The 25356-nt window shown below is 40.3% G+C and overlaps 2 protein-coding genes across 3 annotated transcripts in view; both read left to right on the forward strand.

The window, feature by feature from the left end:
• The window catches only part of LOC118340076 (nck-associated protein 5-like), a 129638-nt gene extending 114091 nt beyond the window's left edge, over positions 1-15547 (forward strand). For both annotated transcript variants that reach the window (XM_035677934.1, XM_035677935.1), the window contains 5 exons: positions 3089-3409; positions 4847-4962; positions 5200-5329; positions 5465-5640; positions 13165-15547. In XM_035677934.1, coding sequence (XP_035533827.1) covers positions 3089-3409; positions 4847-4962; positions 5200-5329; positions 5465-5640; positions 13165-13479 — 1058 coding nt within the window. In that variant the 3' untranslated portion in view covers positions 13480-15547. The remainder of the gene's footprint in view (positions 1-3088; positions 3410-4846; positions 4963-5199; positions 5330-5464; positions 5641-13164) is intronic.
• A 1295-nt stretch (positions 15548-16842) lies between these two features.
• Positions 16843-25356, forward strand: part of LOC118340000 (ly6/PLAUR domain-containing protein 1-like) — a gene marked incomplete in the record, with an annotated part of 9455 nt that continues 941 nt past the window's right edge. The window contains 4 exon segments of the mRNA XM_035677841.1: positions 16843-17025; positions 19543-19677; positions 23208-23472; positions 24875-25356. Of these exon segments, the coding sequence (XP_035533734.1) occupies positions 16977-17025; positions 19543-19677; positions 23208-23446 (423 nt within the window).

Consider the following 25356-nt stretch of genomic DNA (forward strand, 5'->3'; position numbering starts at 1 on the left):
TTAAAAACTGTAAATTTAAAGCTGCTATAGTTAATATATATAAATATATATATATATATATATATATATATATATATATATATATATAAATAAAAGATATAAAAGAGGTTACTCATAGAAGTGAAGCCACAGAGTTATGACCTGTTCCTTTCAGCTCTACAAGGCTTTATATAAATTCTAAGCTCATTGTTTGGTTTTCCAGCTTTCAATTTTACTGTTTCGGTTAACTCTCACCACTCTCATGTCGTTTTTATTGAAAAAGCTGTAAAAAGTTAGCGACTAGCTAGTGGACATTACTCAGTTTACAGTTAAAAACTAGCTATAAAAGTTGGTTATTGTACTGTGGAGTTTCATAGTTGGTAGGTTAGGTAGGTTGAGTTTATATCCAAAATATACACACGTGGTAATTGTGAAAAATGTAAATAAACTTCACAACCAGTTCTTATATATAAATAAACTCTACATATTTTGGCAAGGCTAAGTTTTGGTGGAAATAATCTCTACAGAACCAGAAATGCTTTCAACTTTTCAACTCATTTTTGTAGTTGAGAAGATTTAGCTCAGAAGTCACTAATCAAAACATTTCAAGAAATAGTTTTGGCTGTGAGCCGATTTCCACAGAGTGTTTAAATGAGTCGCGGCGCCAAAAATAAAATGCTTAATTGTTTCTGTATCCTGATTAACATGCAGCCTTTTTCATATTCTGCCAGCTAAGCACTTCCAGACAGTTTGAATTAAATATTTTATAAAGGTTTCAGCTGCAGCTGCTTGTTGTTCCTCAGCGCTGCTTTAATGTCACGTTCCTCCAAAGTGCAGCATTCACAGGCCTAATGCCAGAAAAACACATCAATCATATAAATAGTTTACATCTAGCCAGTTTATGATCCCAGCAGCTTGAGCAAAATCCATTGCTCAAGTTATGAATGTGAAGCTCACTCTACACTGGTCAGTTGAATATTAGAAGAACTTTCCTTGAGGCAGTATTTTTTCTTATAAAGGGACAATAAATAACATTTTGACTGGCCCATAGCACAGAATGACCCTAATATATCTGCAAGGGTTTGATGGCATGGTTGATCAATACCAATGATTACTTGCAATTACTTCACCAGGTGCTGATGTTTCTTTCAAAACTTATTTTCTAGCCTTGTCTCTGTTTTGGGAAAAAAAAGACATAATTGCAACATTTTGCAGCAGATCTTGCTGCTGGATCTTTACTCTAATGACCTAGGATTCTCATTGCTACTGTGGAAATGTGACTTTACAATTTCTGCCAATTGTCATTGCCTTTTCATCTGATGGCTGACACAGAAATATCTCCTAGATATGGTTATGGTCCTTAGTGATGACTCCCTTTGACACCTCCTCAATGCATAAAGCCCATTTCGCACTGTGGAAAAAAAAAACTGCTTTCTCCCCTCAAACCCTGGAGGTTGTATACAGAAGTGATAGGGAGCTCATGAAAAACTAGATCATGTCCAGTTGTTGTTGCCTCTGGGTAGAATTACTGTGGACCTTGTTATGGTTTGGTTATAGCGGGCATTTTGAACTGCCAGGCTTGGCATTCAATTATACAACTGTGTAATCTATGGCTCTCTGCCTTTCTCATTCTCACACACACAAATAAGCATTTATGTGTGCAATTCTTTGTTTGTATAGCAACTACATCAAGAATTTTTGTTTTTACTTTTTATCCTTCCACAGCAACTGTCCTCAAGTGCCTCACAGTAGATACGCGTACAAGTAACAGGCCATCTGTCCTTGCACATCCATTTTCACAGGTTCTCTGTGCACACTATGAATGTCAGAAGCAAGTAAGACAAAAACTAAAAGTACACGTAAACAAGAACATCAGAGTTTTTTTTTGTCAAGAACTCTTGAACTCTTGAATTCTTCCTTAAATTCCTTTATTTGTGAATTTATTGACAATATTTTGACATTTAGAGAAGAATGCAGTCATTCCTTAAGTGCATTTCTAATGGCACCTAGAGAGAAGGCTATCCAAAGAGAAAATGGATCAATAGTTTTAGTTTCATACCCAAGAGTAAATGTTCTTAGGATTAAAATGATTCTGAAAGTGTGCCCTTTACTCTTCTCACGCAGTCTTTTGAAACTCAACTGTAATGCCCAACAGTATCAGGAAAAAACTTTTATTCATCGAAGGAAATGCTCATGAGTAGACCGTGTTTGTGCTTCTGCATCCCACTGAGACGAGACTGTACAGTTGAGAAGCCGAGCCTGTCAATATCGATGCAGCTCTACAAAATAGGAAAAAAAATTACAAGGCAGAGTTTTCTCTTACCGGTGTTTGGAGAGGCAGAAATGATGGCTGCAGAGGGTTCATCCTCTCCAAGGCCAGCAGTGGAAGATATAATGTAATGGGACTGAGTTTCAACCTTAGTTTTCCCACAGCAACACAGCAAAAATTATAAATTATATTTCAGCAAAAAGTTGCAATCCACACATAATTAGTTAAGCCAATGTAACTGTTGCCCATTAGTGTTCACAGTTACAAGGACCTGGGCTGAGCTTCATGGCCGTCCATCTGCTCCAGTCTGAGTCAAGGCTCTGCAAACTGTGGCTCCTAAACAACGTCCATCTGTTGCTACTTGCCATCATTGCTTCTGATTACAACGCAGCGTGCACTCTGATGAATCCAAGGCATGTGTCCTCGGGTTGTAGCTCAGTTGTGCGTTTTATTCAGAATTGCTGGCAGCAGGTGCTTTTTTGTGTCATATATATATATATATATATATATAGTATATGCATCTGTTGCTTCTGTTATGTCTACAAATGCTTCTAACAAGAGTGTCTGATAGGAACATTAGGCCAAGGTGCATTCGGATGGAGTCGCCACTCGCTATTCATTGGAATCCTAATAATTTTTCTTCTTCAAACACAGCTATATCAAATTAAAATGCTGTCTTTTCTCTCTTTTCCTACCGGCTACGTGTTACTGAACCTGCCACAGATGCCCTCTTTACTCACAACCCGTTCCCTTGCATGTGAATCCAAGCCCTCCTTTCTTTTCCTTGATTGTTATTCCCTGCTTTTCCCAGACGTCACACTCCTCTCCCTGTCACTCTAGGCTCCGGCTGTCAGATGAGAACCCTGGACAGCGGGATCGGCACCTTCCCTCTCCCTGATTCCGTCACCCGAGCCAGTGGTCGCCACATCCCTAAATCTGAATCCAGCCCTGATGGGGTGACCGCCGGCTCCTCTGAGCTAGATCGGGAGCCTCCCTCTTCTCACCCAGACCCCTCACAACCTGATGTGAAAGTGCCTTCCCTCCCAAAAACCTGCCTGCATGCCCCTACCAGCATTGGTCACTCCTTGTCTGACCCCAGCGTGACCTGCAGCAACAACGCACAAGACACCCAGAGCCGCCTGCCCAAATTAGCAACTTCAGGTAAGTCAAGACTTTGTGTCAATTAGGAAATGTTAATTTCATAAAAAGCTGCTCAGCTAGCTCGGATGCTTAGCTCTGTGACTCCAATGTGCTTGTAATTGAAATCCTGATATTCATTAGTGCCTTGTCCTGTACCGCGAGTTTAATTTTACTAACTTGAAAATCATCATCGTTTGCTGGTTATGACACCACACGGCAAAGAACAACAATGCCTTCGTTCTATAATTGGTTTTCTCAATCAGGGCCGAAGAGGAAAACAAATTGAAATGCGTGTCTTTAAAGGTTCTATTATCCTGCTAGATGGCCCAGTGCCAAGCCTTGAAAGCCTTAGACAGCTTGTTTTACCTTTCAGAAGGTTAGTGAAATACTGAGTGTCACTGTACTTTATGTTTCTTTATATTTTCCACCAGAGCGTTCAAGGGCTCCAGACGAGCTGACGTGGAGGAGGAAGATGTTTGGTTTATTAGACTCTGATTAAAAGAAGTAGAACCTTGTTTGTTCAGCTAATTCTGAAGCCAATGCATCAACACTGACATCAGCTGAAATGACAAAGGAGCCTTTGTCCTTATAGGAACTCATACACTCCCATGCCCCGAGGAAAACTAACAAATACAATTAGACAAGCATGTCAGCACAGCCATAGATCATAAAGCACCGTCTGCCTCCGTGTTCAGTTTGATGCACAACAGAAAGGTGGTGGGTAGGATGCAATCAGACGGCTGATTAAAGCTACGATAACACACAGGGATGAGTGATCACACCCAGGGATTTATGCTTACAGGACATTAGCCTGCATCTATTTCACCTCAGTGCTGCGGTGGCACTGCAGAGGCTGCAATTTGAGTCACAGAGTGCGGCTCCTGTTGAGCCTAAACATATTCTGTGCATCTTTATCACATGTTTCACCCACCCCTCTATCCATTCTTCAATCATTACTTAGAATCACAAAGCCTAAAGATGCCAGAAAGGGAGCGGCGTCTGTCACATTGTTGCTTCCTCATAGGTGAGAGAAAGAAGGCGACAGGACTTTTATGATCTCTATGCAGGAGCATCGGCCAGAAGCAGCCTTTTATTGTAATGCAGCTGAATGTTAAAAGAGACAATTAAATTGGCGTCTGAGACAGCAGCGATAATAAAGCAGCAGCGCTTCGTCTTTCATGGGCCGACAGCTGAAAGCTGTTATATCTGAGTTGCCAGGAGTCATGGCTGAGAACAATGGCAGGATGGATAGCATTAATGTTTGATATCTCAGATATTGTGCAGCTTCTTTCATATAAATGGAGGCGAACCAATGTGTAGGCAGTTGGACGGAGTTGGAAGAATGTGTGAGATGTGCTCATCCTGTGTTGTCTGTGTTGTTTGTGTTGAAAACAAGACAGTTGTGTGTCTGTTGTTTACTGTACAACTCATTTCTCTTTTGCCTCTTTTGTTTCGTAGATGCAATCAGGACAAAGAGGTTAAGTCTTGGTTCCCCACGCAGCAACATCTCTACAGAGGACAAAGAGAAAGAAACAGAGAGGAAGATGAAGACCAAGGACCATGATATGCCTGGTGTAAGGCACTTACATTACAATATGCACACTGTATACATACTTTATTTCTGTCTATACTATACACTGTTATCTGGTTGAGAACAAAAAGCACTATCCCAACAAATTTTGCACAATGCTGCATTTAAAGATTTTTGTTACATTATTTATTCTCTATACTGCATACAGTAATAGTGCTAGTGTGAGTCTTTAAAAACTCATCATGTCTATATTTTAAAAGGCTTCTTTAACTATATACAGGAAAGAGCCCTAAAAGTATGCACGTATTCTGGGAGCAGCAGCGACACCGAGACCGAACCCGAGGGAACCCGAAGCACATTGGGCTCACCGCAGAGGACCCTGATCAACAGAGCTAAGAAGAGTGACTCAGGTCTGGATGAAATGTTTTGACACCAAGTGATTTATGAAGTTCCTCCTGTCATTTTCAATCACCTGTAAAATAGCAGCTGCAAATCTATTCCTTTCTGTTATTTTTTCTTATTATAACAAATCCCTCTGTCCACAGTCGACCAGAACGAGGAGACCCTGAAGAGAAGCAGTGTGGAGAAGTCCTTGTCAATCATGGACTACTACCAACATGATGTGTTTTCACATCTGGAGAAGGACAGCAGGAGGATTTCCCAGTACAACTTGTTGCACAAAGAGTCATCCCTCGATGGCAAAGCAGGAGACAGACTCAGCGTGAGTATTAAAACAGCTCACCATTCACAGCTGATTGCTTTCACTCATAAAATATGCTTTACAGGCGCGCTGCTGATTCCTATCAAGCATTTTATTGCTTATTATACCCTTATGATATCCAGGAAGCTGCGTAGGCAGTGATATTTCCTGAATTACTCACTTTTCTGAGGACACTTATTTAGGTATATAACATGTGCTGCTAATTGGTGTTAGAGGTTCTTGTTTACTGTAAGTATAGGGTGTTTTTATGCACTATATATAAGTTTTGGGTATTTTGTCCTGACTTATTGATCATTTCGCCGCAGTATACCGTTTAAAGCAGATAATGAGGGGTGACCCGTGTTTATTGTAATAAATCAATTTCCTCATTTCGTGGAGCACAATGGAGGCAGTTTAAAGTGATGAAAAGCCGGCAGCTCCCTGGTGTAGATGTATGCAACTTTATACAGTGTGAAGAGAATGTGTGTGAGGTGTAGAGTTAGATACACATTGCCACAGGCTTTGCATAATTTCTCTTTCCTCGCAGCAGAGGCATGAAGATGAATTGAATTTTTACCATTCCTGCTTTTTATAGATTTTGGCAAGGAGAATTTTTAGATGGTCAGAGCGAGTTCGTGTTGAGTTTCAATGTCAACTTTACCTTTGAGTCTTCCTGAGTCACAAACAAATTTGCTAAACTCCCAAATTCTTTCTTTTCTATCGCTGGAATTGTGCAGATTTTCATAGAAAAAGACGCCTAATTGCTTTCGATCGCCTCGCCCTCTTGTGTCAGCGGGTATTTGCCTATTCGTATTTAACACCACTGAATGACAAATGAGGACCAGAGACCATGAAATGGCCTCCAGCGTGCGCAGCCAGGCTCTGTGGGACAGCCAAATTCTCCTCTCTTACACCGCTGCCACCCCAACAACCACACTGACATAAAAATCCATATTTTGAAAAAATAAAAAAAGATCTGACTCAACACAAGCTCAAAAAACAATCGTGTATGAGAGGGTTGAAGAAAATCAGAATTTATTGAGTTTGTTTTTTATTTCTTGACCTTTGGTGTCCTGGAACTCCACATCATGATCAGATATAGACTATATGAATGCATTTACACCCATAAATTAGAATAATTAGTTTCTTTTTAGAATTAGAATTTCTTGGTGGGGATGGAATACACTGCTCCAGCTTTCATTAGCACCATTACACATTAAAATGTTGTTTTATAGGACTGTAGCAAGGGCAGCCTTCTTCTTAATCACTCTGCATGTGTAAAATGGCTTATGTGCCACCATTATCTTTAATTATCTACAAGTAAATGACAAATGTGGCTGGATGTTTGGTGGTAGAGAGACTGGGGTGATTCAGAAAGTAAACAGCACTGCTAAAGTGTCCTTGACAACACTTGAGCAAGACTGAATCCCTCTATGCTCCAAGGGTTGTATTCTTTAGCTGACTCTGCAATATGACCTCCTGAAGCAAAAAGAGAGTTTCAATCACATATTCTATTATTGTATGAGGCAGTGTCTCCTCTTAACAAAGCAAAGTTGAGGGCTTACACTTGAACTAGAAGCGGGAATTGCATGAAAAGAGAGATTTTTCTTGATTCTGATCCGAATCCCAGCAGAGAGGCAGGACGTTCGATGTGCAACCAAGCTGCAAGCATGACTCCATTAGCTGATATGGAAGACACAACACACAAGCAACAAAAGCTCTGTTTGTCTCACCCTCCAAACTGTCGGTCCTTTAATTGGATGCGGTAGGCTACGTTTCCGAGGGTAGTGGGGTAGCATATAGTCCTTACAGGGACTAAACCAAAAAATGAGAGGTCAAGAGTTGAACTCTCAAAACAACTTGACATCATGTCCTGTTCTGTCAAAAAATTTGCCTGTGCTGCCAGTGGTGGAAAGTACATTTACTCAAACACTGCGCTTACTGTTGTTACAGTGTTGAGGTATTTATAATTTACTTGAGAACTTGGATTTAATTATACTTTTGCTCAACTACAGCAACAGATTATATATTGAAAAACATGATCCATTTATAATCATGATGCACTGTTAAAGGTTAAACTATCCAACAGTATATAAAGTGGTTGAAAGTAGCCCCAACTTAACCAGCTGCAATTCTACAACAGTAAAAATACTCTGGCTTTACTTCATGCATATACAATATATAATCAAAATAAATAAAAGATACTTATACTAAAAGTCACTGAAGGCACAAAACTGGACATTGGATTTTTGCAAAAACGTCTTGAGTCTTGAACTTCTTTTCTGAAAATAAGCACTGCTAACTATCTCCAAAGAAAATTAGCTTACTTCAAGAATGTTTTATAGACGAGCGTCTGTATCTTAAATCAAGAAAGAATAGGGGAGGTTACTGCTGGAGAGTCAAGAAAAATTATGTAACTTGACTTGAGGAGTGCTTTAAATGTCCCTGTGCATGACTTTTTTGCCATTTCTAAGAAAATAAGACTTTGAATACTGAGCAAAAAGACGTTTTGCAGTGAAAATGCAGTTAATACAAGTAGTGCTTTTTCAATATCTGTGTTGGAAACACAGCTTTCATTCTAAATTAAAGTTGATGTAAATTTTGACAATAACCTTATTCCTAAGCTGTGCATAGCAGCCATAATGATGGATGACTGCTGTTGAACCCATTTACCCTACATTATTCTTTTGAAAAAGACAATCCATCGGCGTGTTATCACCTCCTCACCCCTCTCCGTGCACGTCCCTACCTGTGCGGCCGCTTTCCTTTTGTCATGGCTCAGGGAGCTTTAGACTCGGTAGACGTTGTCATTGGCAGCAGTTTGGGGAAGTTTGGTGGCTGGTAGCGGGCCAGTGTCAGAGCCTGGTGATTTAAGCGCCTTTAATAACCTTTCACAAACACTCAGGAGAGTGATGTAAAGCTCAGCGGCTCCCATCAGAGCCCTCACAGCCCACGCTGGCCCCCCATTCATCATCCTGACAGCACCTGACAGCCCTGCTAACGGCAGCCTCCGCCCCCTTCTCCTTCTATCCTCTCCTTCCTCCGAGTCTCTGTTTCTCCCACGTGTCTTTCCTCGTCTTCCTTTCAGTTTTGCCTCCCTCTGTTTCCGTCTCTCCTGTACAACTCTCTTTGTCTGCTCTTCTCAGTTCACTTCTCCTGCTTTTGTTCTAAACACTTTTCCCATGTCCTTCCGTTTGTTTGTTTTTCCCTTGAATTCTCTTCCCAAACTAACTTTTGCTTACTCACTCTTTTCTTGTTCCTATTTCCATGCTTTTTCTGCATGCGGGAGACAGAAATTGCTACAGGAAAATAATATTAGAACTTGTGCAAAGGGGTAGCATCGGTCAAGGGATTCCTGGGGTTTATGTGACCCGGGTCCAAAACCTATATACAACAAATCAGCATGCACAGCATCACCCCGAGCATGGAACAGCTTGTTACCTTGAGCAATGATTACATGGAAAAAGAGAGGGAACATTTCAGTTGACATGTAATTTGAAATAGGGCTGCTGGATAAACAAAACTATATCAGTGTACAAATGAATATCAGCAGTAAGAATATGCACTCCCCTTGACTTGCTGTCAGACTGATAGCATTGCTAGCCAGCCCAATACAGGAGTGAAAAAGGAACCAGAAATTCCTGCCATCAAATTATTCCTACAGCGATGACGGCGAAGACAACACATATTCTGAGACATATTTAATGTGCGTGTTTCTTCACTGTCATTTTCACCCATTGTAAAGTCAATTCATAATCAGTCTCGGACTATAGCATGGACACAATGTGAATGACGTGTCTTGCAATTGAGATTCAAATGGTACAACTACATGCCACACTTCTGGCAACAGCGCCACTCGGCAACACGGCAGCCTCCTCCTAACTTGATGGGGGACCAAAGCAAACTTTGGATGTGTTGCCTCTAGTAGACACAAAACATCTAGTTGTCACAACAATGGGATTTCACTGGTCATAGAACACACTGTAATCTGTATGCACGTTTATTGAAATATGCCACGAATAGTGTAGATGAAGTTTCACCAGTTAAACGCTTTTCATGTGAAGCAGCAGCAGTAGGAAATGCCCCAGTTTAGCAGTAGCTTGGCAGCTCTGACACAGTGTGGCCATTATTAATTAGATGGTGGATGACGTGCACCCATCATTTCCTGTGAATCCCCCGTGTTTAGGTAGGCTGAATCCAGCAGGGGATGGCGACTCACCCACTACCACTAAAAACGACTGAAAATAGAGAGGCAATTACATGACTCAGTGTAAACACAATGAATGACAGACCATAAATAGTATCAAACATTTTTTTAAAAGTCCAATGTTTTATCATCTCTACGAGTCAAAAACTTTCCCTGGAATAGCAGGGGGAAAGGAGAAATTATGTCTTTCTCAAGTCACAGTAAAAGACCCTTTCAAGAAGCTTTTGTAGTGAGCAGGTCTAGTGAATTTGAGTTTAGACATCCCATTACTGACATGTGATGCAGAACCAATTGCCGATTTGGCCCCTCGTGTTTTCAGGTGGGAAGCTTTCACTGAGACGTCTGCCTGCAGCCTCAGTTATGTGTGCAGCTATCATTTTGGCTGCACCCGCAGGTGGTACAGAGGACCTGCACTGGGAAGGTTCGATCTGCTGGTAATTGCGTTCCTCCAAAATCAAATCCAATCAGCGATAAGACCATTCCCTTTCTTTCTTCTTGGTTCCGACCAAAATGAGATATATAGAGGGGGGGTCTGGCTGAGAGAGTCAGGGCCTAAAGACTGTTCTTCACTGTCACAGAGCTCCGCTAATCACTGCTCCCCATCACGTCATGCACTCGTTCTTATCCCGAGGCCATAAAATGCCAATTTTCACGGCTGACTATAATGTGATATAGAAATATTTATGTTATGAACAGTGGTGTGTGGGTGTTTAAGTAAAATTCAGCAAATCTAATCTGCATTCAACACCTGTGCTTAATTTTGGCTCAACCTTCCCACCTGCAAAAACCTACTCAACATTTTATATCATACCAGCCAGACGTCACCTTTGGGCACATTTTCTTTCAACTTTTCTTTTCATTCTGTCTTTCCAAATTTATTGTGATGGTGCCTGGTCACAGGTCACAACAGTGCACACTAATGAGGTTTGGGATTATAGGGTGGGCGGTTGATTCTGGATCCAAATACGTCATCCCAGTATGAAATGATTAGTTTTTTGTTTCATTTTTTTACCTTTTTTGATTTCATACTCAAAACTACTCATAGAATGTTACTGATGCAAACTGGCATTTTTTCTTTTATGCTTGCACACAAATTTACATAATGTTTTCCTTATTTGACAGTACTTTGCATTGACCTCAAAGATTTTCTTTTGCTCTGATAGAAGGCTGAGTAAACCAGAATTCTATAAACTTACTATACATGTTGAGAAAGGAGACACAATTTTCCTTCCCCCCAGATTTCCTAGTTCTTATTGTACAGTACCAATCATTCTCATACTTGACTATCTGGGCTCTGAGTCATGCTGGTTTCATTCCAGCTTCCCAAATCACAGAAGTGTTTACACCTGGGTTGGCAGGTGAATGCAATTAACAAGCTGGTAGGAGAGGAAACCAACAAGGCTTCATGCCCATGAGGAACAGCACTGAGAACAACAATCACTATTGTTTTTACTCTCCACCTACACATACAGTTGAATGCAAAAACTTCATGCTGCTTTTGTTGAACTTGTCAGAAAGCATTATGGAAAATGCAGGAAAGTAGCAGATGAGGGAGTATTTTTGATTACAACACAATTTCTGGAATGAACCAAACCTGACTGGGAATTATTGCATATCTGAGGGTGGATTTTTTTTTTAATGCATCAATATTACTATTTCGTTACCATAGGGAAGTAGATGCACTACAGTCTACTATAAATTGCTGATATAGCTGAGACCTGGATGGATGCAAGTGATTAAAACTATTTTTTTATTATTATGGAAGAGAAAAATAAGGTAAATACGTTTTTCTTCTGCAACAGTTGTAGACGAGTAAGATAAATGTGATGATAAATGCAAGCTATGCAACTTTAGATAGATATTTTATTCAAATTAATAGAAATTTTCCTAAACAAAGTTGTTGTGTCGAGGTGGCATATTATGCAGACGATAGATTATTGTACTGCAACATATATAGCATTATTGTTTAAAGAAACGTGCCTATAGTATTTGTCCTGATGAAGGTTTAAGGCTTGTATGAACCCAAATGTGAAGAGCCTTCCTCTAAATATTGCATTTGGACACGTTAAAAACGCCTGTGGCATGTTTTTACCACTTTAACAGCACTCTAGATTATATTCCTGATGCGTCCACACTTCATGTGTGGAGTAGTTCTGGGTTTACGTCCGAGGGTAGATACACCTTGCAGCAAAATATTAAATGGTCCAGGTTTGGAGCATCCCTAGAGGTTGCCTGGACCCTCCAGCTCTGTGTACTTACCCATGCAAAAATACCTATGTAGATAACTGCTCTCGCAGGCTGGAATTGCTGAAGGAAAATAAAGCTACCCTGAGAATTTTGTTTACAGCCTCTGAAGAGGGCTTTTCATGCTGATTGGGACAGTAACTATCTCCCTAAAGTGCCTTTTGAGACATAAAGTAGAGATCATGAAGAATACTCAAATAATTGGCACATCATAAACAACTGACTATTTTTAGCTGTATGTGTTGTTTTGTTTTCCTCAGTAGAGAGGGTTTGACTTGTAGGTCATTAGCAGTGATGTTGCTTAGAGTCATGTGACAATGAATTAAAGCATAAAGTACTGAAGAAGCAGCTGGTTAATGCAGGCTTTTTTTATTTTTTTATTTTTATTTTTTTACTTTTGCTGTTGAGTGTAATTGCTGCTGAGTTTCCTAAAGGCGTGTACCCTTGAAAGGCCAATGGGCTCAGATGTGAAGACACGATCCAATCCAGGGATAAGACCTACAGTAATAGCATTATTCAATTCTAATATCTTCTCAGCTGTCACCCTAAGTATTCAGGATGAAACTACTGCTAATTGAAGCAGTGTTAACAGATAGCAGCTTTAGACGTAGTATTTCCCCTGAGTAACATATTTCCAACTATGCTAATTTGTAAAGCAGACGGCCACTGGCTGTACAAAAAATAATACATCATCATACAACACAGTTAATATAACAGGGAGAGTGGGTGAGCCCAGATGCCCAGAGATGAATGCCTGCCAACCCCCAAGACATACATTTGGTCCTTGAGCGTGATAAAAATCTCAATATAGATCACTGTCATGCTCTCAAGTGGCGTGAGTCTTATTGCTCTGCAGCACAACACTTCAAACGAGATGAGATGCATGGTGCAATGTTCGACTTCTGTGCTCATGTATCTTTCAGAACAACAGAAGTGAGTGTGGAGTTACATAGTCATGAATTTGAGACTGGACAAGGTTACTGTTTACAGTGTAGCATACATTTACGGAGTCAAGATGCAGCAAATCATACTTCTTTCCCATAAACATATTTTCTGCTCTCTATTAATATACGTTCCCTTTTTTTTCTTTGCAGAAGGAGATTCCCATTGAGAAGACTCCCATCAGTGCAAACCAGCCGGGCTCTCTCGACTTCTCTCTGGAGTCCCTGAACAAGCTGAATCACAGCAGCTCCAGCAGCGGCAGCCTGTATCCGGACACGGGCTTAGGCGGCCACAGAGGTGACTGCCACGCCGATGCGGGGAAGAGTGGGGAGGACTGCTGCAAGATGGACGAGCCCTCCTCATCCAGCTTCTCAAGCAAGCCCGGGGTGGATCCTGTGGGCTCCCTCAGCGACTCGCTGTACGACAGCTTCTCGTCCTGCACCAGTCAGGGCTCTAATGACGTGTAGGGGCTAAGCGTAAGATGGCAGGGCTGTAGTCCAGTCTATGTCCACTTCTCTGACATCTTGGACATGTCAAGTTCTTGGCCTTTATCAAGTTTGTCTTCCCTTTTCATATTCTTCTTTTGTTTGGACGTTGAAGGGTACAATAAGCCCATGGAGTGTACTTTTAGGTAGATTTTCATCTCTGTTGAACTGTAAGAGCCCCCTAAAAATTTGTTTTTGCATTTGCAAGTAAATAATACTTAATAGGACTTTGGCTTCACTCCCCTTTGGATCTGGTCTTGATTCAAGTTCGACTTTCACCTAATCTTGGAAATGACTCAGACTGGACTAACGCGGTCTTGACTACAGCCCTGCCACAACACGTGGAGCCCTGTCCTTGCTACGTACAACTCAAAGCACTTAGTGGAGCTGGAGACAAAAGGATGAAACCCCATCCCGAACACCAAACCAGGACTTGGAATAGTTTGACTCTGGGTGTGGTGGACTGGACAGCAATACACAACGTTGTCTCATTGCAATTCTTAGTTATCTTTTTCCCCACGCTGGGAAACGTCTTATCATTGCACTGTAACAAATACTGTACAAAGTGTGTAAGGAGTGTAAAGTGAATGATTATTCAAGCAGTGATAAGGAGGGCGTCTTCTGGGAGCAACACTGATGGGCGACATTGGCGTGTAGTTGCAACAAAACTGTTGCTTTGATTGCATTCCTGTTTGCTAGGAAACTAGATTTAAACCTAAGGTGTCATTTTATGTTTGCTGCTAAGTTTGTTGCCCATTTAAGTTGCCCAAAAACTGCCCATGTGGAATCACAACCCATAATAATACACCTGTTACATCTTCGTCTACTTTTTTGAAGCAAAAACCACATAGCAAATAATAACAGGATTTACAATTACTTTAATTTGTGTCCATTTTAAATAATTTGAAGGGTTAAACCTGTTGCTAATCTTGTCTTTGTGTGGGATTTTGAGCAGTTATGCAGCCGCTAACGGCAAACAAAACAGACAATTGTAAAAAATGTTCCTCAAAGGAAATTAAAATGATGACTATTTAGCTAACATAACTCATTTTCAACAGAAGACTATCTAATCTTTAACTGAAGCAAAACTTATGTCTCCACATGGTACATTAACTAATAATGGTGATTTTTCAGTGTCTGCCTGGTACACAGGTACAGCAAATGACCAACGCACCCATTGTCATTGTTGGTAGCTCAGGGAACATACTGGACTAATGTAGATTGTAAGAATCAAAACGCAGCCATCAGGAAATTGTTGACAAATACAAATAACACTCAGTAATATTTTGCTTTTTTGAGTTCCTGATGCAAAACTCCTGAATCCAAACAGCCTAGTTTATAGTTTCATGTAGCATAGCATACCTGAACTCTCCAAACCTCAGTTTTCCTTTCATAGTTGTATATTATGTTGTATATAGAAATAAGTTAATATCAGAATGGGCATTGCTGATTGATATATGCAAATGAGAAAACAAAAAACAAAAAAACGATGTACATTGTTTGCCAATCATTCAACTAAGGTTTTAAGTCTACTGTTTGAAATGGCATGTATCTTTTCTTATGGAATTCTTTAGGGGTTCTTGTTTAAAAAAACTTTATTTTGATCAATAAGAGCTAATACTAAAATATTTTATCACTTTATTTTAAAGACATATTTGAACTTAAGGTGAAGTTATGCCAAATCTCTATCTGGAATTTGACCAGCTGGTGCTAATCAACAGAGCCGCCTGTGTGTTTCAATTTTTCTATGAAACTGTTAATATTGTACGAAGAGAGTCTGAAGAGGACTTGTGTATTTTTCTAGATGTCCAGTATTTATACCCACATTTTGTACTGTCAGACTGTAGTGTGATTGTCATGCTTCACCTCTCTCCTTAAATGTTCCTGGTTCCTTTGTAAAGAGAAATGGTTACCAGCAGTGTTACTTTGGTAATTATTATTAATGTTATTGTTAATATTATTATTATTATTATTATTATTGCTGTGTGCAATTTTGTCTGTTACACCAGACTTTAATGCTATATTTTATGTAACTATTTCCTAAATAAAAATGAGAAATTATTTCCTATTTCAAACTCAGCTGCAAGGTGTGTGTGTGTGTTTGTCTGTTTGTGTGTGTATTGTTTTGTGCGCACAACATCCTCATGCATACATAAACGTGCGCAGGCAGCGCAGGCAGCGCATGCGTCACCAGGTGATTCATTCATTCTTTCTTTCAGTGTGGAAATAAAGGTTTGAAGAAAACCCCTGAAATCGCCCCCCAAGGGCAGCGCGTGTAATCACCGCTTCCCACTCACAATCTGTCAGCCGGAGTTGAAGCTCAGAGCCGACGACAGTTCGTGCGCTCCGCCCGGTGCTGAGGGATTTATAACCATTAGACCCTTGATGGGTAATTATGTGCGTATAAATAAAAGCAATTAGTTTATGTACGCTAGGATGATTTGCCTCTACATACAGTCACGAGCTCAATATATTTTATTGATCAGATGCAAAAACAGCAACAGAATCAGATCGAGGCTTATAGTGTCGTGTTTTTGATGTGTGGAGATGAAAATAAGGTGGAAAAAATGAAATACAGGTAGAATTTTAGCAACAGATAATAAAGGCTGATAATACAGTTTACAGTGGGCACTGGATCTACTGTGAAAACAGGGGGAGTGGTTCATAAAATGTGCATAAAGAGGTCAAAACGAGATTCACCATTGCATTGTTAAAGAAAAATTATGGCATTAGTGAAATGTAAAACCACATAAAACACATTCATCACAGCAACAGAATTGTAAGAAAATCGTTGAAAACTATTTATTATAGGCTGTAAGTCCCAAAATAAATATTCTGAAAACAATTGATCAAATATTTTAATTAAATTTAAGAAACTGTCACCATATTAAAGTACCATTAAAAGTAAATCTTTGTCTAAGTGAAAAACGTAGGCATAAAGCCAAAGGTCCATCTATTACGCGCAGACGCACTGAAGTCCTACTATTTTTATAAGAATTTTATAAGAAACAGTTATTACAGTGGCATATTGAAAGGGATAGATGTGGTCTCGTATTAAAATTAATTCACTGAACTTTTCCTACATCTTGCAACAGGATCGTTACAGATAATGATTATAATGTAGCCAATCATAAAGCTAGAAAATGCTCAATATCTGTTAACTGACTACATATGTACATTAAATATATATTATGGCCATTTCTCTGTCATCAGTGCATGAAGACAAACTGAGATTATGAAAATGCCAACAGTGAGCCGCCGTCACGTGGTGCGCGTTATGATTTCTGCGCTCTGGGTTTGTCTCCAGTTGCGCTGTGAGAAGAGACTCACTTTGCGGAGCTTTTGCTCTCACCTCAGCGAGCCGAGAGCATGAGCGGATCCGTGTCTCGGCTTCCTCCGCGGCGGTTCGTCCTCCATGCCTCCGTCTGAACAAGTTCCTTTGGTCGGATGTTACCCCTCCGAGCGTCATTTGGGAGAGAATGCGTCTTCTCGTTTTTGCGACTTTATTTGGAGTCCTTCTCGACGCAGGTGGGTGCAAGTTGGGGAGACTGCAGCCGCGTTTCAGCCACCGTGAGAGGGAACAGTTCAGAGCTCATGTCCTCATCTTAAAACAAGTGCTTAGATTGTGGTTTGGCGAAGATATACTTCCTTTCTATCTACATTCATGCGCAATGATGCCAATATTACAAAAAAAATTTCGATTGTGTGCAAGTTTTGCATCCATAGTACTGATATGTTGTATCATTTAATCTTAGGATACTGTTCTAAAATGTTGACTTTATGTTCATGCCATTTCATTTAGAAAACAGAACTATTACCATTTGGTAACTCATTATCTCTGCGTATGTGAAGTCTGTGCCTAAGATCATGCTGCATCTGACAGCATGCAGACATTTACTGACTGACTTCATATCATTTTGGAAAAACTTGAGAAACACGAAAAAATAATTGGCAGTAATGAACAAAATGTTGTAATATTTAATTTTTTGCGCGTGGAGGGAGCAGTGGCGTGCTGGAATCCTCTGCGTTGTTTTGGCACAGGCGGGACAAGATAGTGACACGGATTTAAGCCAATAACACCCTTAAACCTGTGATTGTCTGTTACGCATGAACTGTTTTTTGTCTATTTCTCTGGTAGATGCGTTTGCTTTGAATGTATTTTCTTCTTGCCATTGCAAGAGCTGGCCAAGAAGGCGAAGATGCTCCCTTTTTCTTCCCATTTTGCTCTTTAGTGAGGAGGAAATAGGGTGCTGTCTCCAGAGCTGTTCCTACATCTGTCAGATGTTTTATTATATCACTCTGGTGTGCCTACAGTGATTATAGTACATGGGATTGTGATTAGAAGACATTGATTTTGCAATTGTTCCTACACCTAAAGCTGTGAAGGATATGGTTTATGTTTCTTATTATTGGCTGTTTGTTTGTTGTGGAAAAACCCAAATAGATTAAGAGCAATTTTCCAAAACTGATAAACTGCTCAGACGCTGGATTTTGCCCTTCAGCATGACTGATATATATTCCATAAAAAGAAAGAAAGTTCCTTGTTATCACATTGTCCTTCCAGGTGATGGATGGAGGTCTCAGACATTTGCTTGGCTTAAAGTAATTTAGGCTGGGATTGTTGTGATGTTGTATATGGACCTTTTATCAGATGTGTTTTAATGGCACCGTCTGAGTTGTGATGAATGTTTGGTGCCATTTCAATGATTACACCACTAATATATGTCAGAGGGGAGGGATAGCCTTTCTTAGGAAAGAAAGGGCAGGTTTGTTTGTTGGAAGTTTTTGATTGAATGCCTCCCTATGCTGCTGCCATGATGATGATTAAACTAATTGAACATGGCAGGTATGATATACATAACAACCTGGTGTGCAAATTAAAACTGACTAGCAATAAAGAACTTCTCGTTGGCAATGTTCATCCTCAGCGCTCTGTGAAAAACATTTAGAGGTTAAATGAAAAGAATAGACTCTACAGTACAGTACAGTCAAGCTTTAAATAGCACTAAGATGTCATCAGGTCTCATAGCTTGAATGCTGCAGTTGTTTTGCCCTTTCTGCAGGACCAATGTACAGTAAAACAGACTCTCAGATGAATGAGGAGGTTTTAAGCAATACGAAAGGACCATCCAGGCATTAAAAGCAGTGAGAAGCGTTGTCTTCAAAAGAAGATGTGGTTGCAGTCCGACACTCACATTTTCATTATCTCAGGGGATGAGAATTCACACGGGCAATCTCTGCACCGACAGAGTGCATCAAGTCCCACTTACTGCCTGTTTGTGTTGTAAATGGAGCTTTATCACCTATAAAAAATCCATGTGATGAAAGGAAGGGACCACTGCGTGCTTTGCTGATTTTTTTTCTCTTTCTTTACAGCTTATTATCTGCCCAATGTGTGAATCTATAACCTCACTGTTGACACTCATTAGACAGCCAATAAAAACAGCTGAAAAACACCTAAGATTAGACGTGGCGAAGGGCTTGCTTAGGTGCTATGTGAAGTCACAAAACCTCGGCACTGCCCTTCTGCTAGTGGGTCTAATGTCACATGGAGTGCCATTAGTCTTGTTTGGAGCTGCGGCACTAACAAAAAGGAAGATATAAAGAAGATATAAGATATAAAAGCCTACATAAACATAAAGAAGATAAAAGAAATTCACAGATTGGATATATAAACCCATCAAGAAAGGACAACATGGAAAAAACAGGAAATGGGTGACAGTAAATGTCCCAGGTTGTCCACTTGACAACACATGAGTGGTGTCAATTTTCTCATCTAAATCTCGACAAGAAAGCATACTAAGCATTCTCAAAATGTCGAACTATTCCTTTAACCAAAATGTTAAAGTCACTTACTAGTAAGATAAACAATCAGCTGTAGGTTTTTCATTAACAAACAAATATTTGTGCGTCAAATGTATGGCCATTTTTCCAAAAACAGTAGATGTAATTCTTTTCTTATTATATTGTGAAGCATTGATTATTTCTCTGTTATTCTCAATAATGCCTGCAAACGTGCACTCTTTTTCCTGCTGTGTGGTGCAGGAGATGCCCTTCAGATCCAGTGCTACCAGTGTGAGGAGATGAAGCACAATGACTGCTCCACGCCGGAGTACATCGTCAACTGCACCGTCAATGTACAGGACATGTGCCAGAAGGAGGTGCTGGTCAAACCCGATGGTAAGGGACAGTTTACAGTATGGATGGCCGTGGTAGCTCTCACTGCCTATTCCAAGCATCACCTTTCCTGCTTTTTGATTTGTATCATCTGAGAATAACTAAACAAAACCAAGAAGAAAGATAGAAGAAAGCACGTCATGGATTTAATAGGATATGAGATATCTTTAATATTGCGTATTAACCTTTTCATATATTTACAAATCTGTTGAGATGGGTCTAGATTTAGATATTTTCTATCATGTACTTTTAGTGGAGGTATAGGCTCTCTAGGTTTTCATATTCCTTGATGGGATCCAGGACACAGTCAGTGAAGATTGATAGCTGAGGGTGTAAATGCACAGGCAGGGTCAGCCAAAAGTATTCGAGTTCCTATTCATCTGTGGAAGAAAGGTGACTGTCTGGAAAGCGTAGACGGAGCTGAACACAGCGCTCAGAAGGTACGAGACCTCTTAGCATTAAGTTTTATTTATTTGCCGTTCAGATGAGAGCAGGCGACATTATTATGTCACTAAGGGCCTGCAACTGTAATGAGCTGAGACGCTGTGGTAAACAAGATTGTCTTGGAAACTACAGGTCAAAATAACATCACTTTTAAAAGAAAGCAGTTTTTTGTTAAATTGTGACATTTATTTCTAGTCATGCAACAACAAATTAAACCAGCTGTGATGTTTGCACCTTTGCACTCTTGACACTAAAATGACAAATTAGACATAACTCTGTTTACTCACTCCAAACACCTTTATATGCTCATATGTGTGACTTTCTGACCCAGCAGAAAAGGCTGAGCAGGTCGAAACAATCTCCTGTGATTTTCAGTGTAATAGACATTGTTATCTGCTATTTTGTTCCTTTGCTCAGCTTCAAAGACAGAGAGGGGCCATTGATTGATGTGTGGAGTAACTCGGCACAGTCTTGCAGACAGAGCATCAGACTGAGTAATGCAACAGTTTTTCCATTCGGTGTGAAACCTACGCGTGATAAACCTACACAAACAAATGTATGGCCCTCCATTGTTTTTATGCTCACACGCACCTTTATATGTTGTGAGCGACACAAAAACAGCGCACGCTATCTCACTGGACCACTTTATTCAGCTCATTCGTCAAAGAGGAGAGACTTTCTCTCAGCTGCCTCTGACACAACATTAGATTAGTTTTGCACTGTGTTACAGAAAATAAAATGGTTCAGCCTGAAGGCCGCCAAATAGACAGGTTGCTAAAGAGTTTGGAGGTCGGTGTCTTTTTCTAGCCTTTGCAAAGAAACCCCACCACAAAAGCCAAAGTATCTGCTGTAACGTAAGCTACAATAACTAGTTTACTAGTATGTGTTACTTAAAAGTGCAAGCCTCATCATTTACTAACTAAATGTATGGGGTTACAGGTTAAATAACATTCACATCGGTGTAGTTGCATAGCATAACCCTCTGTGTGGATATGCTGACACATTTTAGGCTAACATTAGCAGCTCTGTCCCGCTTTTTTTTTGATTCAAGGAAATGTACAATCCTGCAACCTCAGCCAAATAAGCCAGGGGTGCCGTTTTTGTACAGCTAAAGTATGGTGAGAAATTAAGTGGTGTTTATACAGCTAGGAAAGCCACCCATCCTCTGGATCTCCACTCGGTATCTAGTTTGTGCTTGTACAGTTTCATGAGGTTGTGATCATCCTAGAGGTCACAAGAGGTCATATACAGTGAGATCAAGTTTCAAATAATGGTCTCACTACAATAAAAATAGCTATTATGGGGACATAAGGTTGGGATCATTGACTCCAGAAACGCCTCAGCTTTCCAGTCATACCCAGTGTATGCAATTCCAATGCTGTTTATGGAGTAAAGTATGCAGAAATATCCTAATGCATTTATACTGCTTGTAGAAAACTGCATGGGATTTGTATAAAGTGGCCATGTCTATAAAGGGAAGACTCATGGGGATCCATAGAGCCCATTTTTATTCATATTCCATCGCCACAATGTATACTAACTTTGGAGCATTATTTAACCCCATTCTCGTCAAACTGGTACCAATGAATGCCTTAGGTCTTCTAGTTTCATACAATACCACTCTACAGACTCTGAAACAGTAATAATTGTTGGAATAGTGTTCCATTTAGTGTAGCAGATCCTTTCCAGTGGGCCAACATGCACAATAGCAGCACCCTGACTCTGTTCTGATTTGAATGGTACAGAACCTATTGGCAGCACTGTGATTACCCTATTATTTCATATCATAATGGCTGCTATAAAAAAGGTATATTATGTTAGCATAAACACTAACTGCTCACATAATAACAATACACTTCAGTTCTACATTGAGATAGAAGAACATATGCTGCTTCTTTAGCCTTGTTCCCTTTCTTTTACAGCAATGGGTGATGCTTTTGCCTGAGATATATTGCTTTCTTTTAGCGTGATATCATGTAGTCGTCAGGTGCAGAGTCTTTCAAGAGTCTTGTTTCATTCAGCTTACATCAGCTGTAAACATTAAAAAGCCTTGCTCAGACACAGCATTTGTAACTAAGTCATGCAACTTATTAATGAATAAGATGTTTTTAAAGCATCCAAATCTTTAGGTAAAATGACATTCAGGCGGTTTAAGCATTTATCACAAATTCTGAAGAAGGGAAAAAACAGTTCTCTGTTTGGCAAGGTGACTACTACTTGATGGTTACTCACTATCTTGTAATTAGAGGTTTACAGGTTTAACGCCTGCAACCGTAGCTTTTAGGGCTGTCCTTGAGAAAGACACTGAACCTGCAATACAGATGTTAATTTTTATGCTTTGCCTAGTAAGACACCAGGCTGGTAGCTGAGTGCTGATTCCGTCTGTAGAAATATGTATATTTTTGAACAAAAACAAAGACTATCATGGAGGAAAAATGCTCAGTTGTGCATATTTCTCCTCCTTCTTCAATAAAAACCATTCCCAGATAATGGAACTTTCTGCCTACAGTGATTGAATTGATCTGAATTTTATTTAATCAAAACTTTTTCTTGTCCAGTCAGGGTAAATTGCATTTGCAGACAACAGAAAACACAAGATTAATAACACAATAACACAATACAATAAGAATGCCACATACATGATACAACACTGGCTGTAACATACAATAGAAACACATACAAATAACACCAGAGAGAGAAACATCGGTTGATAAGGGAGTCAGTGGCTCTGGAGTGCAATAAAAAGTTGCAGCACTACAGAATATGAGTTTTTCTTCTTCATACAAGCATACAAATACAAGTAGAACATATACCACACTGACAAACATCAGTTAATAAGAGCAGACAGGAAGTCAATAGCTCCATAGCCCTATAGTGCAATAAAATGCTGCAGCATTGCAAAACACAAGGCTCTTACATCTTCAGTCTATGCAATCTAATTACAGCAGGGAAAAATCTGGTGTATTTTGCAACATGCCCAGCATCTTAATGTCGGAAGGAATGGCCAATAACTGTACGTTCTTCATCTAGACACATACAATTCATAAAATACGCTTTGTTTGTTTTGGGGTTGTTGTTTTCTTTTGCAGGAATACATTATCGGAAATCCTGTGCCTCCTCCGGGGCGTGCCTCATCGCCTCCTCTGGCTACCAGCAGTTCTGCACCGGCAGGCTGAACTCAGTCTGCATCTCCTGCTGCAACACCCCGCTCTGCAACGGGCCCAGGAGGAAGCGTCCCGTCCCTTCAGCGGCGATGTCCATCCCTCAAACGAACCGGCCTTTTCTCCTCTTCCTGACCTTCTTCCTGCCGCTGCAGATACTGACGTAGACTGAGGATCCCATCACGTCTCTGCTGTACAGTTAGTTTTCTTCAGTCCAAACCTGAGAAAAGAAAGAAACCTCACTTTGTTGCTCTTGTTTTTGGTTCATTTAGGTTCTTGCTGCCCAGTTAGAGCTAATCTAGTTGCTTGTTAACAAGTCAAGAGGCTGATTTTTGGCAATGTGTCCTCCTGCAAGGTTAGAGATTTTGGCAGCAGGTCAAATCGAATCAGCTTGTCCTTGCAGCTTCAGCTAAACAGGATAAACTTGCCTTTACTTTTAGCTGCTGGAAGTTGGATGCCCACAAATTGCCTAGAGGCAATGAGTGTGTTCAGAGATGAGGGGATTTCTGCAACACTGGAGGTAGCAAGAGTCAAATGGTTGGGGTTCAGGTCAGGTTGTTTTCTGTTTGAAACTTTTTCTCATATGAGTTTGTCATCTTGTGTTTGGTGTGTGTATGTGGACAACCTTGACCACATTCTTCTGTTCTGGGGCTGTTTTTCCTGGTTTGGACAAGGCCCCTTAGTTCCAATTAAAGGAGAAGTTTGACATTTTGGGAAATCTGGAAGCTGTCTGGTGGAGATTGATGTATGTAAGGTTACAGTCAGTAACCGCTTAGCTTAGCTTAGCTTAGCTTAGCACAAAGACAGAAACCCGGAGGAAACAGCTAACCAGGCTCTGTATGACAAAATCCACCCACCAACACCTCTTTTCTGGTGAGTGCCGGTGTATTTCTTGGCTGGGAGCAGTTGCCCGGCAACCACCAAAGAAAACAAGTTACTAGATATAATACGTGTTTATTGAGTGAGCTTGGATTTTGTTATCCTCAGACAAAGCCAAGCAAGCTGTCTTTGTGCTAATAAGCTAAGCTACAGCTACTCGCCTTATATTTAATGGTTAGATATTGGAGTAAAAAAAGCATGCAAGCAAAGCCAGGTCCATAAAGAAATGGTTTTCCGAGTCTGGTGTGAAAAAACCTGACTGGGTTGACCCTGACCTCAACCCCATCCAACACGTTTGGGATGAACTGGACCGCTCACCTTGAGCCAATCCAAAATCATGTTCCTCATCACTAAGCTTCCTGTTACTAAATTGGAACAAATCCCTACAGTCAGGATTCCAATATTTGGTAGAAGGTTTCCCAGAAGACTTGAAGCAGCATAGTAATGCCCATCTGTAATGAGATGTTTGACAGTCTCATATTGGTGTAACAGTAAGGTGTCCACATTATTTTGTCCATGTAGTGGAGATTGGAAAAGGACACAAACCTGCGTTCTCAGACATCTCAGTGGACTTACTTGGTGCCACAAGAGACATTGTTCTCACCTTCAGCACACAAAAAATCTGTCCAGAATTTAGTAAGTGCACAAAAAAATGCTTAATGTGACACACACATTATTTTGAAGGCTGAATGGACACATTTCCTTCTTTTTCACAGGTTCACCTTGGAGCTCGGACCTGTGACTGCTGTAATGTACTGAAGGAGCAGCTTTGGACAACACACTGGCTTTTTATCTTCGCAGCATCATGAAAAAACTGTTATTCTGATCGATATAATACCGGAACTACTGGGAATGACACTGGAAAACCAGAGAAGTGGACGCATACCGAGCTTTCCTAATCATTTATTGCTCTTGTTGCTAGAGGAGGACCATCCAGTCTGCAGCCGAGGCATCTCTCAATTTTTTTGCTTTTAGTGAAGTGGAGCGTTTTGTGAGGAATCGCTCTGAAGTTATTTTCTGGTTATTACACGCTGTAAAAGGTGTTGGTGGAAGTCATTGTAGAAAATTATATTTTTCTGCTTTTATTTTGTGGGCTTTGTTTGATAGATGGTTTGAAATGGCACTGTTAGGTTTCTTTCTTGTTGACGCTGTTGCTGTTAATATTTTGAACTGATTACTGACATTATAAACCTAAAAT

This window comes from Morone saxatilis, unplaced genomic scaffold, assembly GCF_004916995.1.
Source record: "Morone saxatilis isolate NCDOM2014 unplaced genomic scaffold, NCSU_SB_2.0 Contig6, whole genome shotgun sequence".
In the NCBI taxonomy this organism is placed as follows: domain Eukaryota; kingdom Metazoa; phylum Chordata; class Actinopteri; family Moronidae; genus Morone; species Morone saxatilis.